General features: G+C 38.4%; 1 protein-coding gene across 3 annotated transcripts in view; it reads left to right on the top strand.

The window, feature by feature from the left end:
* LOC131047784 (uncharacterized) overlaps positions 1-13,611 on the top strand; it is a 62,102-nt gene extending 48,491 nt beyond the window's left edge. The window contains exon 4 of one of the 3 annotated variants that reach the window (XM_059209605.1): positions 13,243-13,611. In XM_059209605.1, the coding sequence (XP_059065588.1) occupies positions 13,243-13,559 (317 nt within the window). In that variant the 3' untranslated portion in view covers positions 13,560-13,611. The remainder of the gene's footprint in view (positions 1-13,242) is intronic. The other 2 variants (XM_059209604.1, XM_059209603.1) reach the window with 2 other exon arrangements.
* Positions 13,612-15,214: the final 1,603 nt, after the last annotated feature.

Raw genomic sequence — 15,214 nt, 5'->3', positions numbered from 1 at the left:
CCTCTTGTCATCCATCCTGAACAAATCGGTTTCATTAAGTCCAGGTTCATTCTAGATAACATCATTGCCATCTGGGAAGGTATGCAATGGGCTCGACGTTCGAAGTAGAAGGCCATCTTCATTAAGATTGAGTTTGCCAAGGCTTATGACCACAGTGAATGGCCTTTAATTTTGGCCATGCTAGCCACATTGGGGTTTGGTCCCAAATTCATTCAAGCTGTGGAGATGCTTTTTGCCGAGGCTTCTGCTTGTATCACCAGCAATGGCTGCAAGTCTCAGACTTTTGGGCTTTCTCACTCCATTCATCAAGGTTTCCTTTAGCTCCTTCCTTGTATGTTATTGTTGCTGAAGGATTTGGCTACTTGTTTACCCATTCTTCTTCACAAGGGCTAGTTCGAGGGATATCTCTGCCTGATTCCCTGTCTCAGCTAATCAATGATCATTTTGTTGATGATTCCTTCCTCACTCTTCTGGAGGATGAAGATAATATTAAAGCTGCCTTGGCCTACTTGGAGACCTTTTTCCTTGCCTTTGGTTCGGCCATTCAGTGACATAAGACGCTTTATTACAAACAGTTTGCTCTGCCTTCGCCAGACTAGCTTTCTCAATATGGCTGGAAGTGGATTTCTCCAAGGGACATTTTTCGCTTTTTGGGCATTCCTTTTGCCTTTGAATCTTCCCCTGTTGAGCTCTGGTCTGCTATGCTACTTCAAATTGAAAAAAAGTTGGCCTACTGGATTACCAAGCCTCTCTCTCTTGCAGGATAGTTCCAACTATGCTCTAAGGTTTTGGCTTCTATCCATGTTTATTATTCTTCCTACTTGTAAAGCGGAAAAATCGAACCCTAGTCGTTCTCCCCTCCCCAACTCCGAGGAGAGAGAAGGGAGGTCACTAGGGTTGATGGTTTTCACTTAGGAGGAACTTTACATTCAAAAGAGGGGTTGAAACCCACAAGATCCAATCCCACACAATGCAAGATTGGATTCTAAATGAGTTTCAAGGGTTAAGACATCAAGGATACTCTCTTTTGTAAAGAAATGTAGATAGGATGATTGGACTAAGAATGCATGTAAAGTAGGAAATATTCGCTTATAAACAGAGATAGGGATACAGGATGAAGCTGCGGACCTGGAATTAGTAGTAAAATGTCGAGACGGTGCTGTTCTGCAAATTTGAGCGAAAGTTGACGGGACGATGGCGCCCGGCGTGCACACGGTCCTCCGAAAAATCCGCGAAACGAAGGGGGATCTGTTCGTCTCTGCACAAGGATTCTAGATCTTCAATTATAGCTGCGTACCTGCAACCTTGTTGTAAGAATGTTTGTATTCTTACATGCGAAGGTGTAATGTATGTAGTATGTTGTATGTTGTATGTGATCTCCTCTTCAATGGTTGAATCCTTGTCTTGAATGCAACACGTAGCCTTGAATGGAGACTTAGAATGCTCAATTGCTTGAAGGAATGCTTGAATGCTTGAAGGTTTGAATGTTTGAATATCGCTTCCGCGTCTTTGCACACATATATCCTCCTCTTTTTTTGAGAGGGGAAATGTAGTTTATATACTTGTCAATTAGGGCTGATAGACTGATTTTTCCGACCTTGGGCCGACCAGGAAACATTATTTCCCAATTTGCAAACTTAAAGACCCAATGCCCAAAAGGAGACCGGGCCCAAAATAGGGCCAGGGACCAGGGCATTGGGCGCCCTAGTCCTGAAGGACCAGGGCGCTGGGCGCCATGGTCCCACCTCCCGGGACAACAGGGTGTAAGGAGGGATCAGGCCAGGGTGCAGAAAAATGCAGTTTTTGGTGTCGTAAACAGGTTTCGGGGTCTCCATTCAGGTTCAACGTTGCGCCGCCATCGTGAAGACCCAAATGCAGTCGAAATTGCATGTGTCGCAATTTTAGGACGCTACATTTAGCCCCCACTTTAGCGGGAGTATAAGCGTATGCTCATACTTCCGGTAAAGTACAAGGAAACAACATTGAAAGACTTTCACCACGTCAAGGAGGCAAGATACACCAAGCCCCCAGTGGACTAAGGATCTTATGACTTCGATTGACAAAGTAAAAGGGAAGATCACGAGGGAGAACCATGACTGTCAGTAGTAAGGTTCCCTCATTATGAGTCATGTAAGAAAAATACCAAAATTTTTCAAGGCAAAGCTAAGTTCGCCAAGAAACTTTCAAGTATCTTGAAGAGATATGGACGGTTTGTATGCCCCCCTACGTTAAAGCGATCGCACACGCCTCATCGGGGGTGATTGCTTTAAGGTAGTGATACATATAAGAAATGAGAAAGGAAAGGAGCATGTTATCACAAGGATTTAGCCCCCAAGTGTGAGATAAGCCCAAGGATAATAGACACAAAACACAAAGCACAAGGTGACTTCGCTTTCCTCGGGGTCAGTATGCTGTATGATAATTCATGTATATCATATGTATGTATGCATAATTGTTCTTCATTCCCCAATCAAGGAAGGTCACCTAGAAGAAGGGAACACATGTGTCTTTTGAGTCAACATGAGAGAGACCAAAAGAGATCTCAATGCTTTGCATCGTCCTCAAGTAGACAACACTAAGGACAACAAATAGAAGAATGAGAGTAACACATAGAAGTAGTAACAAAAGAGATCAAGAGAGGAGGAGAGAGTCTGCTATGCTAATGAAACTAGTCTAGCACGTCATCTACCCCCCGATCTTGCTGATCAATATTTCGGGAAGGTAGGAAACACGCTAGAGGAGGAACATCCAACACAGCAGATGGAGCTATCACAAGATCCAAACAAGGGCTATGTTCATGTTCCGAGCCACGTTGTTCTTGTCTAGGAGCTAGGATAAGTGCTTTAGAAAATTCGTTAGATAAATTGTTATCAACATCAACATTTTCATATTCACTATCAGAATGAAGAGGAGTAACATTTTCATCATGAAAAACATTTTCATCTATATCATCATCAAGATTTATAAAAATAGGATCTTTAACTCGCACAGGATCAAGACCATCATGCATCTTATGTTTAGGAGATTTCGGCTCAATCGTCGGCTGAGGAGAAAATGGAATAATACTAGTTGAAGGTGTTTTTGGGGATTGCAAAGTTTGAGAAGCAGCTGCTTGAGCTCTAAGACGACGCTTTCGTCGGCGTTCACGTGCAGAACGATTTCGTCTAGTCTTAGCAGGAAGTTGAGAAGATTGAGGAGGAGGAATGTTCTCATCCTTATCACTTGGGTGTTTAGGTTGTGGTCTCTTAGGTTGAACAATAGGAGAAGAGGAAGGTCTCTTCTCTCCATAAGAGGAAGGAGGAGGAACTGCTCCATATAAAGGAGGAATATTTGGTTTAGGAAGGAGACCAAGTCCATCATGACGAGGAGGTATAGGTCTACCTTTAGAAAGTTTATTAGACATAGACACATCCATAGGGATGGGTTGGGAATCTTCTTGAGGAAAGACATTAGTTTTATCTTTCAAAGGAAGAACCTCCTTCTCAAGAATGATAGGAATGTCAAGTTTGGGTGTTCTAGGTTCACTTAGAGATAGGATCATATCTTTTTTCCACTTTTGATAAGATTTGAAAAGATGATCACTTCGCAGAGGAAGAGATTGGAATTGTTTAGGCCAAAAGTAATCAATAGGAATGCTAGAAGTTCTTTCAGCTGGTTTAAAGAGACTATGATTGACAGTAACAACTTCACCATTATGGGGAAATTTCAAACACTTGTGAATAGGAGAAGCAATAGCTTTCATGGAAGATAGCCAAGGATAGCCTAGCTTCACACGAAATTGTTCGGATGATGGAATAATAGCAAAGTCCACATCAAGGGATTTGTTATGGACCTCAATAGGTAATGTAATAGAACCAATTGCAGGAGAAGAAAATGCATCAAATAATTTCACAACCACATTTGTTTCGTCATAGATCACTTGATTCAATTGCAAAGTAAAAAGAAATTCTTCAGTAATGACATTAACCATACAAGAAGGATCAACAAGCACTCCACGGCAACGTGTGTTCTTGACTTTTGCAACTATATATAAAGGACCATCAGGTGCCCTGATAGTTTCACTGGAATCAAATGTGATGGAAGGTTCTTTAGGGATTTTCTGCTGCTCTACAAAGTTAATCACATTCGGAGTCATAGACACAAGATCATCAGGTGAGACAGAGGAATCATTAGTATCAATTGCATTAAAGGTATGAGAAGGTAATGGATTGGTAAAAATCTTAAGATTTTGGTTAGGAGGAGCTACAGATGTGTTGCCTTAATCATTCACACCAGAAACAGAGATAGTATTATTATCAATCAAATCTTGAATTTTACCCTTTAAAGCAAAACATTTTTCAGTATCATGCCCAGGATGACGATGAAATTGACAAAAAGATTTGTTATCAAAATAGGGTGAATTAATTTTTGCAGGATCTATTTGCCTTATAGGAGGGAGAGTAAGCACATTTTGTTCCAATAACTTATTCATAATACTATGCAATGATTCATTCAAAGGAGTAAACTTTCTTTCTTTCTTAAAAAACTTAGAAATAGGAGGCACACCTGATGCTGCATTCACATTGTTGTTGATGATGTTTTCATTGAATTTAATGGACTCTCTGTTCGGTTTAAACTTCCCAAATGGTTGTTGACTACTATCACCCTTATCACTCGGAGCCATAGGATTTGCTTGTTCCATTTGACTCACAGTCAGTTGATAATTGTGAAGAGTTGCGCACAACTGTTGGAAAGAAGTAAACTCAAAAAACAGGAGTTTTTCTCTAATATCTTTTTGTAAATTAGAAATAAAGATTCTTTGAATATCATTGTCAGGCACTGGAAAAGAAATTTGAGCATACAAATGCTTATATCTACCAATGAAATCAGTCACTCTTTTTTTAACACCTTGTTTACAATGCATTAAATCAATCAAAGTAACCTTAGGACTTATATTGTTTTGAAATTGTTGAATAAAAGCATTTGCAAGTTGTTCGAAAGAATTAATAGAACAAGAAGGCAACGAGCAATACCATTGTAGGGCTTTATCTCTTAATGTTCTAGTAAAAAGTTTTGCAAGCAACCTTTGGTCATAAGCAAAATCGGTACATATTGTTTGAAAGGTCTTAACATGTGTTAGAGGATCACCCTTACCATTATAAAGCTCCAAATGTGGAATTTCAACATGTTTAGGGGGGATAGCTCGAACAATGTCAAGAGAAAGTGGGCTCGCAACATCAAATGTGGGCGCACTAAACTTATATTGATTCATAGAGGCAATTTGTTGCTGCAAAGAAGAGACAGTTTGTGCAAGATTGTTGATGGTCGCTTTAGTCGAAGAGTTCATATTAGACGTGTTAGATTGTGATGGAGGTGTTATGTTATTGAAAGAAGGTAGAGAGTAAGGTGGTGGAACACTATGATAGTTAGTCATAGGAGATGATTGGAAAGGAGGAACACTACAAGGAGGAATGGAATGATTAAACGAATTGCCCCCTTGCGTGGTGTTTATTTGTGGTGATATAATAGGAACACTCATTGAAGGAATGAATGAAGAAGTTGGATTGAATGAAGGCAGAGGGTTGATTGAAGAAGAGGGATTGCCCCCATGACTGGTGATCATAGGAGGAATGTCTTGTATTGAAGTAGTCATTATGTTTGATGTAAAAGTAGGTATACTAGCAATAGGAGTTGTCAAAGGAATAGAATGATTAACTTGAGTAGGAGGTTGTGTATAACCTAAGGTTTCGGCACAACTTTTCATCGGCATCACATTCAAATCCACAATGTGTGCAATACCATGCAAAATATCAATTCCATTCTTATCATTTTGAACCATATGTTTTAGACCCTCAATTAATGAAAGAGCTTGACTATCAGGGTATTCTTGAGACATCCATTGTCGAAAATCATCAAATTGGTTATCCAATTTCGAAAGTTGTTCTACAGAAACCTCATGGAGAGCTTCTTCATCATTAAGAGGATTAGAGGAATTACCCATGTCCTCGTTAAAAAGGCCATTCAAATTAGGTTCCATCTCCTCAGTAATTAAACCTTGGGAAGACTTAATTCTAAGGCTTCATCTAATGGGAATAGTGTAAGTAGGGCTTATTGTTGTAAAACTCATGCACTAAAGAGAGAGAGAAGATTTTGAATTTTTAGAGGTAGCAAACTTCAATAAAATCAGCCAATCTCCTAGATTTAAGCTGTTAAATACAATCAGGACAATCTCCCGAAATTTCGGAAAAAATGTCAGGGACCGTGGCGAACGGAGTGCACACGGTCCTCGCAACTTTTTTCGAAATTTTCAGGGATGAAAGTTATGATGATTTTAAAGCTAATCTGAAAAAATTGAGTGATTTTACGATCTGTAGATAGGCCAAATTAAAGTTGCAATCTCAAAATTGAACCCTACCAAGATTGTTGAAAAATGCAAAATTTGAATTTTGAATAAGAGAGGGAAACTGAAAATTTGAATTTTATGATTTTAGAGGGAATACTGAAAGCAATGCAAGCTTTGAAATTTAAAAGTTGACTCAATTTCATGCAAAATTCGAATTTGAAAGTGGAAATCAAAGTTGTTGCAATTAAACACTTAATTTCAAAAGTCACAAACTGCAAAAATTTGAATAAAACACTGAAATTTCGAATGAATGCCAACACACTTTTCAGATTTAGGACTGTAAGAAACACAATTTTGATATGAATTTTAATTTCAATGATTTTTGAATGATTAGAAGCCTCAATCCAAGCAATCACTAGACCAAGTTTGACTTTAATTTTGAAAGTGTTAAAATTGATAAAATCAGCCAAAATTCTAGATTTTAGCAGAAAAATACAGTAAGATCTAGCTCCCGAAATTTCGGAAAAAAATGTCGGGGACAATGGTGCTCGGGGTGCACACGGTCCTCGCAACTTTTTTCCAAATTTTCAGAGATGAAAGATATTGTGATTTTGTTGCAGAATCCAAAGTTACAGCCGATTTGGAGGTGTTTTGATCAGTGAAATTATCAGTCAAAGGTTGAATCAAGAGGGTTTTAAAAATTAGGGCTCTGACACTTAACCACTTAATTTTCAGAATTAAAGCACAAATATGAATTGACAATCTGCAATAGAAGGATAAATCTGAAACAAGCATTAACAATTAAACATTTCACAAACTCAATTACTAAAAAGAAAATTTTAGGGTTTTTTATGCAATCAACCTCTAAAATTTGCAAAAGATCAAACATGGAAATGTAATTAAGGAAGCAAATTTTTCAGATCTAACCATAAATAATCAGAATGAGGATGTTCACGTCGGGTTCACCAAAATGTAAAGCGAAAAAATCGAACCCTAGTCGTTCTCCCCTCCCCAACTCCGAGGAGAGAGAAGGGAGGTCACTAGGGTTAATGGTTTTCACTTAGGAGGAACCTTACATTCAAAAGAGGGGTTGAAACCCACAAGATCCAATCCCACACAATGCAGGATTGGATTCTAAATGAGTTTCAAGGGTTAAGACATCAAGGATACCCTCTTTTGTAAAGAAATGTAGATAGGATGATTGGACTAAGAATGTATGTAAAGTAGGAAAGATTCGCTTATAAACAGAGATAGGGATACAGGATGAAGCTGCGGACCTGGAATTAGCAGTAAAATGTCGAGACGGTGCTGTTCTGCAAATTTGAGCGAAAGTTTACGGGACGATGGCGCCCGGCGTGCACACGGTCCTCCGAAAAATCCGCGAAACGAAGGGGGATCTGTTCGTCTCTGCAGAAGGATTCCAGATCTTCAATTACAACCGCGTACCTGCAACCTTGTTGTAAGAATGTTTGTATTCTTACATGCGAAGGTGTAATGTATGTAGTATGTTGTATGTTGTATGTGATCTCCTCTTCAATGGTTGAATCCTTGTCTTGAATGCAACACCTAGCCTTGAATGGAGACTTTGAATGCTCAATTGCTTGAAGGAATGCTTGAATGCTTGAAGGTTTGGATGTTTGAATATCGCTTCTGCGTCTTTGCACACATATATCCTCCTCTTTTTTTGAGAGGGGAAATGTAGTTTATATACTTGTCAATTAGGGCTGATAGACTGATTTTTCCGACCTTGGGCTGACCAGGAAACATTATTTCCCAATTTGCAAACTTAAAGACCCGATGCCCAAAAGGAGACCGGGCCCAAAATAGGGCCAGGGACCAGGGCGCTGGGCGCCATGGTCCTAGGGGACCAGGGCGCTGGGCGCCCTAGTCCTGAAGGACCAGGGCACTGGGCGCCATGGTCCCACCTCCCGGGACAGCAGGGTGCAAGGAGGGATCAGGCCAGGGTGCAGAAAAATGCAGTTTTTGGTGTCGTAAATAGGTTTCGGGGTCTCCATTCAGGTTCAACGTTGTGCCGCCATCGTGAAGACCGAGCTCCTTCTAAAGCTTCTTATCAGAAGTTGGAAAAACTCCTTCACGACTTCCTTTGGTCCTCATCAGATACTCATAGAGGTTTCCATAGGGTCGCTTGGGAATTCTGTTGCCTTTCTCGCAATTCAGGCAGCCTTGGTTTGCTTTCTACCTGGAGATAGGACATAGCCTTGTGTGTCAAATGGGTGATTAGATAGATCTCTTTCTGGTTCTGGAGCTTAAAAATTCCTCGCTAGCCATTGCATTCAGTTTGGGTTTCCGTTTCATAGACTTGCGTGGAAAGGTATTGGCCTGCAACCCTTCTGGTTATGAGGGAGCCTGTTCAAATTATGGGAACCTTCGTTGCTAAGAGAATCTGGAGAGATTGGGAGGCAGTTAAACCCTAGCTTCAGTGGGTTGGAGATGGCTTTCGGGATGGGATTTCCCTTAATCTCCATAATGTTTGGTGGTCTCCTCTGTTTTCCTTAAATGGCAGACCTTTGGTTGGAATTCCTGGGATTAAGGCTCTCCGGTTTCACAAAAAAGGCATCCAGACTGTGCAACATTTCTTCCACATACCCACTATGTGGGTCTTCTCTTGGGAGACTTTTTGCCCTTTGTTTGGGCTTTCTAATCAAGACCAAGCGACTGTTGAGACCTTGGTGAGTGTCATCCCCTCTTATATGCTTCACAAGGTTGGCATTCGTGGTACCAGACCCTGGTGGAAGGATTGGAAGTGGTACTCAGATACCCCTAATTGGGGTTATAAGCCTCAGCTGGGTTATTCTTGGCTTTCACCTCAAATTCTGATAGTGGATTCTTTGAACCTCATATGGCATTTGTTTTCCCCTCTCCATGTCTGGAAGAAACGTTTTTCAGTCATTTGATCTGCCAGAATAGAGCTGAAGCTTGCCAACTTTGCTTGGTGTATTTTGTTCCAAGGCTTACTTGTGGGGTCGCGACTTCTTCATCTTGGGGTTGTTGACCCTCGCTGCCCATTCTGTGGGCAACCTGAGTCTTTGAAAAATCTCTTTTGGTTCTATTTCAGAGCCCAACAATTTTGGTAGTAGATTCATGATTTATTTCGACCTTTTCGGACCGAACCCTTTTCATGGCATATGGTTCTTTTGGGGGACTCTCCTGGTTTGTCCTCCAAATTTTCCCAGCTTTGACACATTTTTAGGGTGGAGATTCTTTTTCATATTTGGAAAGATAGAAATTCGTGCACTTTTTCTCATATATAGATGGATAAATATGTTTCATTATATTCTAAAGCTACTATATGCTCTAATGTGCTTATGTAGATACAAGTGCAAGCTAACAAAGTTGCACTAGAATTTGCTCACCTGCAGAAGCTCCTCGACCACTGGGCCAATGCTTCTTACACTGTGGCTCGTGTTCTGCCATCGCCCACTTCCTCCCACGCCCGGTCGCCATCTCGGGGCCAGCGACGCATCCACTCTAATGCCTCTAGGTGGGGTTCGCAGGGTTCTCTGCAGAGTTCTCATCCTCGTAGGCATTCTCACTTCCCTCCTCCTCGGGCTGACGAAGGGTGGCCTTCGAGAGGAGCAGCGACTCCTAGTGGTGGTGCTTCTGGGTGGCCTGCCAGTTCTTTTGGGTGGCTGAGTGCCAACCCTTTTGCTGACTCTGGATGGCCCTCTGACAAGACTCTCCCACAACTGGCCTTGGCCATTTCTCCCTACAGAAATGAAGAAGAAGACAAAGAGAAAGATCCTGATAAAGAGCACAGTGGTTGGACTCCTCCTGACGTCACCCCCACCCTTGGTTCTAGGTGGGGTCCTTTAAATGACCGTGATCCTCCGCCCTCTATGGGCTTTGCTCTGGTGGCCTAAGGGCCTTTTCTTTGAGTTTTGTTATCTGATGTTGTTATTTTGGGCTAGGCCCATTAGACTTTTTTGAGTTTGTTTTTGGGCTAGGCCCGTGTGGACTTTCGGGGTGTGCTTCTCTACCACCCACCTTTTTTTTGTGAATATGTATCCTATTTTATATTTTTAATATAGTGCATGCCTATTCATTAAAATAAAAAACGTTTAGGAGGAAGTTTGAAATAGTGGCATGCTTCTAATTTTCGCTAATCCGCTTTTTGATCTTCATTCTTCTTTGACTATCCTCGATCACTCTTCCAATAATAGTTGTGTATTGAATGACCTTCACATCCTTATTTGCCACGGAAGATACAATGCTATCACAAAATTGACCTGTTTGTTGGTCTTTTTTTAATCTCCGCTCGCTATGCCCAATCTCCTTGCTCTAGTGGTGCCTCCTTTTTTGCAGGTGTTGAAATTTTTTAAAAGAATATCATATTTAAACTATATTATTAGATTAAATATATTTTTTGATCAAAATAATGATATTATTTATTTTAAAGTAATTTTTAATTTCTTTATATTGTTTAATTATTATAATAATTATATAAGTCTAGAGTATCATAAAAAATTAAAAGACTAAGATTTTATTTATTTGTTATTATAATATTTTCTTTTAAATTAAAAATAATAACTTAATAATTTTCTTTCAAAATTATAATAAATAGATGAATTTAATTTAAACAAATATATAATATGAAATTATTTTTATTATTTAAAAATTTAAAAAATTTATCAATTTAATTTTAATTGTAATTATAATAATCTTATAAAAAATAAAATAAAAATATTACTATGGAACACTACATAAATCGTATAATATATTTGTTTTCTATCCATTCTATTTATGAAATTCAACAATAAAAGATATCTTCATATGATAAAGTTATGATCACGAATGCTTATAATTTATAAAAGTAAAAAAGCTATTATTACTTGAAAATTTAATATTAAAATACAAGAAAAAATAAAATTATTATTTTTATTAAAAAAGCAGCGTTAAGAACGACACTGACCCTTTACAAAGCCAAAGGCTATCAAAATTAAAAGACCAAGCAGGGGTGCAAACCCCAAAAGGAGAAAGTCAGACATGCCAAACCAACTTGTCAAACCATCAACAACCCAACCCAAATCAAGAGGGGGGAGAAAACCCCGAATCTTGGCAAAGGAGGGCTTGGGAAAGGTGGTTAGATTTTCCTTTCCGCCTATGAAAAACAACCATCCAGGCAACACTATCATTAGGAACTTTTGAAGAAGAAACAAGCGGGGAAGACCCTACAGAGTCATTGCCAGACAGCTGTTGCAGCAGCAAGAGAAGAATCGCCAGGAGCAAAGTGAAGGTGAGAAGCAGGAGCAACAGGAGAAGGAACCAAGGGGGCGGAAGGGACCACAACAACAGTAACATCAACTAGGGCTTCATCAACAGTAAGGGGCACCTCATCTTAAGATGAATCAACCGAAACAGAATCTGAAGCATTAATCGTCAAGTGGTCTTCCATAGCATCCTTCCACCAAGTAGCAGCAACTTTGCGGCGAGAGAGAGAACAGTCAGAAGCAAGGTGACCCATTGAGAAACTCCTTCGACAATGAAACGGGAGGCTCTCATAATCCAGCAGTTGAGTCCAAGGCTTATCCCCAACCATAAGAACCACATCCCTAGGGAGGGCCAACGATATGTCAACATCAATTAATAGGCGAGCAAATGTAGAATGATCCATGGAGAACGTTGCATCATCAACCTTCAAGAAGCTACCAATGGAGTTACCGATGGCCTCAAAACAAGAAGGTTCCCAGAAATGGAGGGGGAGATTGGGGAGGCGGACCCAAACCGGACGAACAGAGAGAGATTTCGTAAGGGGGTTGAAGGAAGGAGTCCAGGGCTTAAGGGAGAGAGAGTGATCCTCCCAAGACCATAGCTTACCCAAAATAAAATCTTGATCATGAGTAGAGGCAAAGGAAGCAACAAAAAACCCCTTAGCACAAGGGAAAAGCTCAATGCCATAAGAAATATGGGGCTTCCAAGAATCACTCACCCAGCGATGAAGGTTCAGGAGGGAAGGCCAAAACCCACTAAATTTGCAGACTAGAGTGCTGCGTTGATAGAAGTCAAAATTATTGATAACCTCACGGCCACATACCACAACAGGAGAGGTCTTGGCACAAGGAAGAGGACAAACCCCCCTAGAAGGCTAGGAAACAAATTTAGCCACACGAGCAAAGCTACGCTTCCCAGCAAAGGGTCTGGGCATAGCATTATCACCTGCAGGAAGGTCGTCGATAGCATCAGCAACAGCCGCAAAGGTATCCAAATCCAGAACTGGATCAGAGACACCAGGTTTGGGAGGAACAAAATCACCAACAAGGATCTTGACACCCAAACCCCCGACATTAGTACCCAAAACCGTAGGAGCACCTTCTGCAGTAGCAAAATCACCCAATGTAGCAGACAGATAAGCCACAACACCAACACTGAAAGTAGCAACCACGAGTGGGGGAAACTCACCATCATTGTGAGAACCTCCACTGACCCAACCAACAGTAGACCGAGGCACAACTCTGTAGAGGAGCGTAGAGCAGCAACCGCAAGGGAGGAGCCGTTGGGAAGAGCAAGAACCGCAAGGGAGGAGCCGTTGAGCAGAGCGGGAGAAACCATTTTCAAAAAACTATGATTGCACCATTATTGCCATATGTTATGGTTCCTTGTATATCTCATAAAATAAAATTATGTTTATATACATAAGATATATTAATAAAAATATATTTTAAAATATTATTTAATATTTCATATTGTAATATATATTTTTTTATACTTATAATTTTTATTTCAAAATACTTATATTAATTTTAGGTAATAATATAGGTTAAATGATATTAAATAAATAATTTACATTCATAATTAATAAGAGTTGATAAAATAGTGTATAATATTTATTTTATTCTTAATGTATGTTAATATAAAATTTGGAATCTGACCAGACTCATTTGGAATGTTGAGATTGTTGCCAGACTTATTTGGAATGCTGGAGGGTTATTCAAGGTTGAGATTGATGCCAGACTTCTTTGGAATGTTGGAGAGTTTTACAAGGTTGAACTTAGAATTAGTGGAGAATCTTATAGAGCAGTGGAGTTTTACAAGGTTGGAGAATCTTACACATGCAAATGAGAATTACCATGCTAACATGTTGCAGTGTTATGTAAATGGCTCTGAACAAGATCAGAGAAGAAAGCAAAGACAAAGAGAGATATTCAGGCAGTGTAAAACAACTGCATCCTTTCGTGGGAATCGTAAATGCTACACAATTAAACAATTTCAAAGCTTTTAAAATCTACATTTCTCAAGAAAGCTATTGTTTCGAATAAGGCTTGCAAAAATTAGTATAGAACCGATACTGTATACAATAATTTAAATGTTACAAGTATATTATGAAAATGATTTTTTCTTGAATACTAGATTTTGTAATGTTAATATAGTTCGCGCCTTTTACATATGGATATTTGATCTAAATGTGTTGCATTAAGTTTAGAGAAGTAATATGGATGAAATTGATATTTTGTAACTATATGGTATGATTTCATTTGGTGTTTCTTATAGAGAAATTTGATTAATTATTCAAGTTGTCATCGTGAAAAAAAACCTATATGTTTGCAAATTTCAATTTGTGTATTTGACAATTATATTAACTCTTTAATTTTGTAGCTTCAATTTTGTAAAAACTGATTAGTAATAATTCAAATTATCCACTATTATTATAAAGATGTACTATTGTCTAATCATGCCTCATTGCTTTTGAAAAAAATGACTAGCAATAATTCAAATTGTTTAAGACTATTGATGCATACTAATAATAATGATGTTGTTATGAACTAATTATAGTTTGTTGTTTTAAAATTAGGTATGGTAGAAAAATTGAAGGGAAGTATCAACACCTTGATCTTAATTGTTAGGTGATAGAATTGAGATTAAAATTAGAAAATAAATAAATTTAGAAAAACTAAAGCTAAGAATAATAAGGACTAGACCTTGCATGTAAAGATAGTTATATACATATGCCATAATGCATTGACAATTTGATATGGCATAAAAAAACTAAACATAATTGGAATATTCATTTACAATTTCATGTCCTATATTAGAATAAATAAAAGAAAAACATTTTGTCTCCAACTATACCAGAGACTATCTTTTCAAAGGATAAAATCTGCTTCAAAATCAGATTGATGGAATTAGATAAAATATTTTTTCTCCATTGGCTATTAATGTATTTTTTAGAAATAAAAAATTCATTTATGACTGCAGCAATAGAATTTGTTGCTATGATGGAAACTCACTGCCAAATCTCCCTACAAATACAATAAAAGTAGTGTTTCTTTTGGTAATTATGTCATCAATCTTTTGTGTTAGTTTATCTACATGTATAAGAAAATATATTTCTACAACCAGAAAATTAGGCTTTTGAATGCTTAGAGATTGATGGGAAAAGATGAGCTATTTTGGGGTGTCTATTTGTTTCTTTTCTTATCTAAAAGTTTCATCCTCTTTTGTATTTGAATAGCTTAATCAAATATTCTAAAATGTGCAAGTGATTTTTAATTCGTTCAACTTATAACAGTAAGTTTTCTTGTAGATCACCACATTGTGCAATAGTTTCAAACCACATCTTCCTATCTTTCATTTGTGGGTGTGTTAGGGTAATTTCTAGAGGCCCAAATACAAATTCTCACACTCCATCCTTCTCTATATTGAATTTAAAGCCTAGCAACTCTTTGGCCTTATTAAATGGTAGACACAAAATAAGATAGATTATTTGTATGAATGAAATCTCATCATAAATAGCTTGAAAACTAAGAGAAATAAGAATGCAATTTTAAAAATAAATAGAGGAGAAACTTTAAGAATGAATTTTCCATCAACCAATCTTTATTATGTTGTTGCCTCTCCTACAAAATTTAATCTATTCTAGCTTGCCCAATTTAAAAA

This window comes from Cryptomeria japonica, chromosome 8 (genome assembly GCF_030272615.1).
Source record: "Cryptomeria japonica chromosome 8, Sugi_1.0, whole genome shotgun sequence".
In the NCBI taxonomy this organism is placed as follows: domain Eukaryota; kingdom Viridiplantae; phylum Streptophyta; class Pinopsida; order Cupressales; family Cupressaceae; genus Cryptomeria; species Cryptomeria japonica.
Note: the sequence above shows the minus strand (reverse complement) of the source record. Positions and strands in the feature narration are given on the sequence as shown.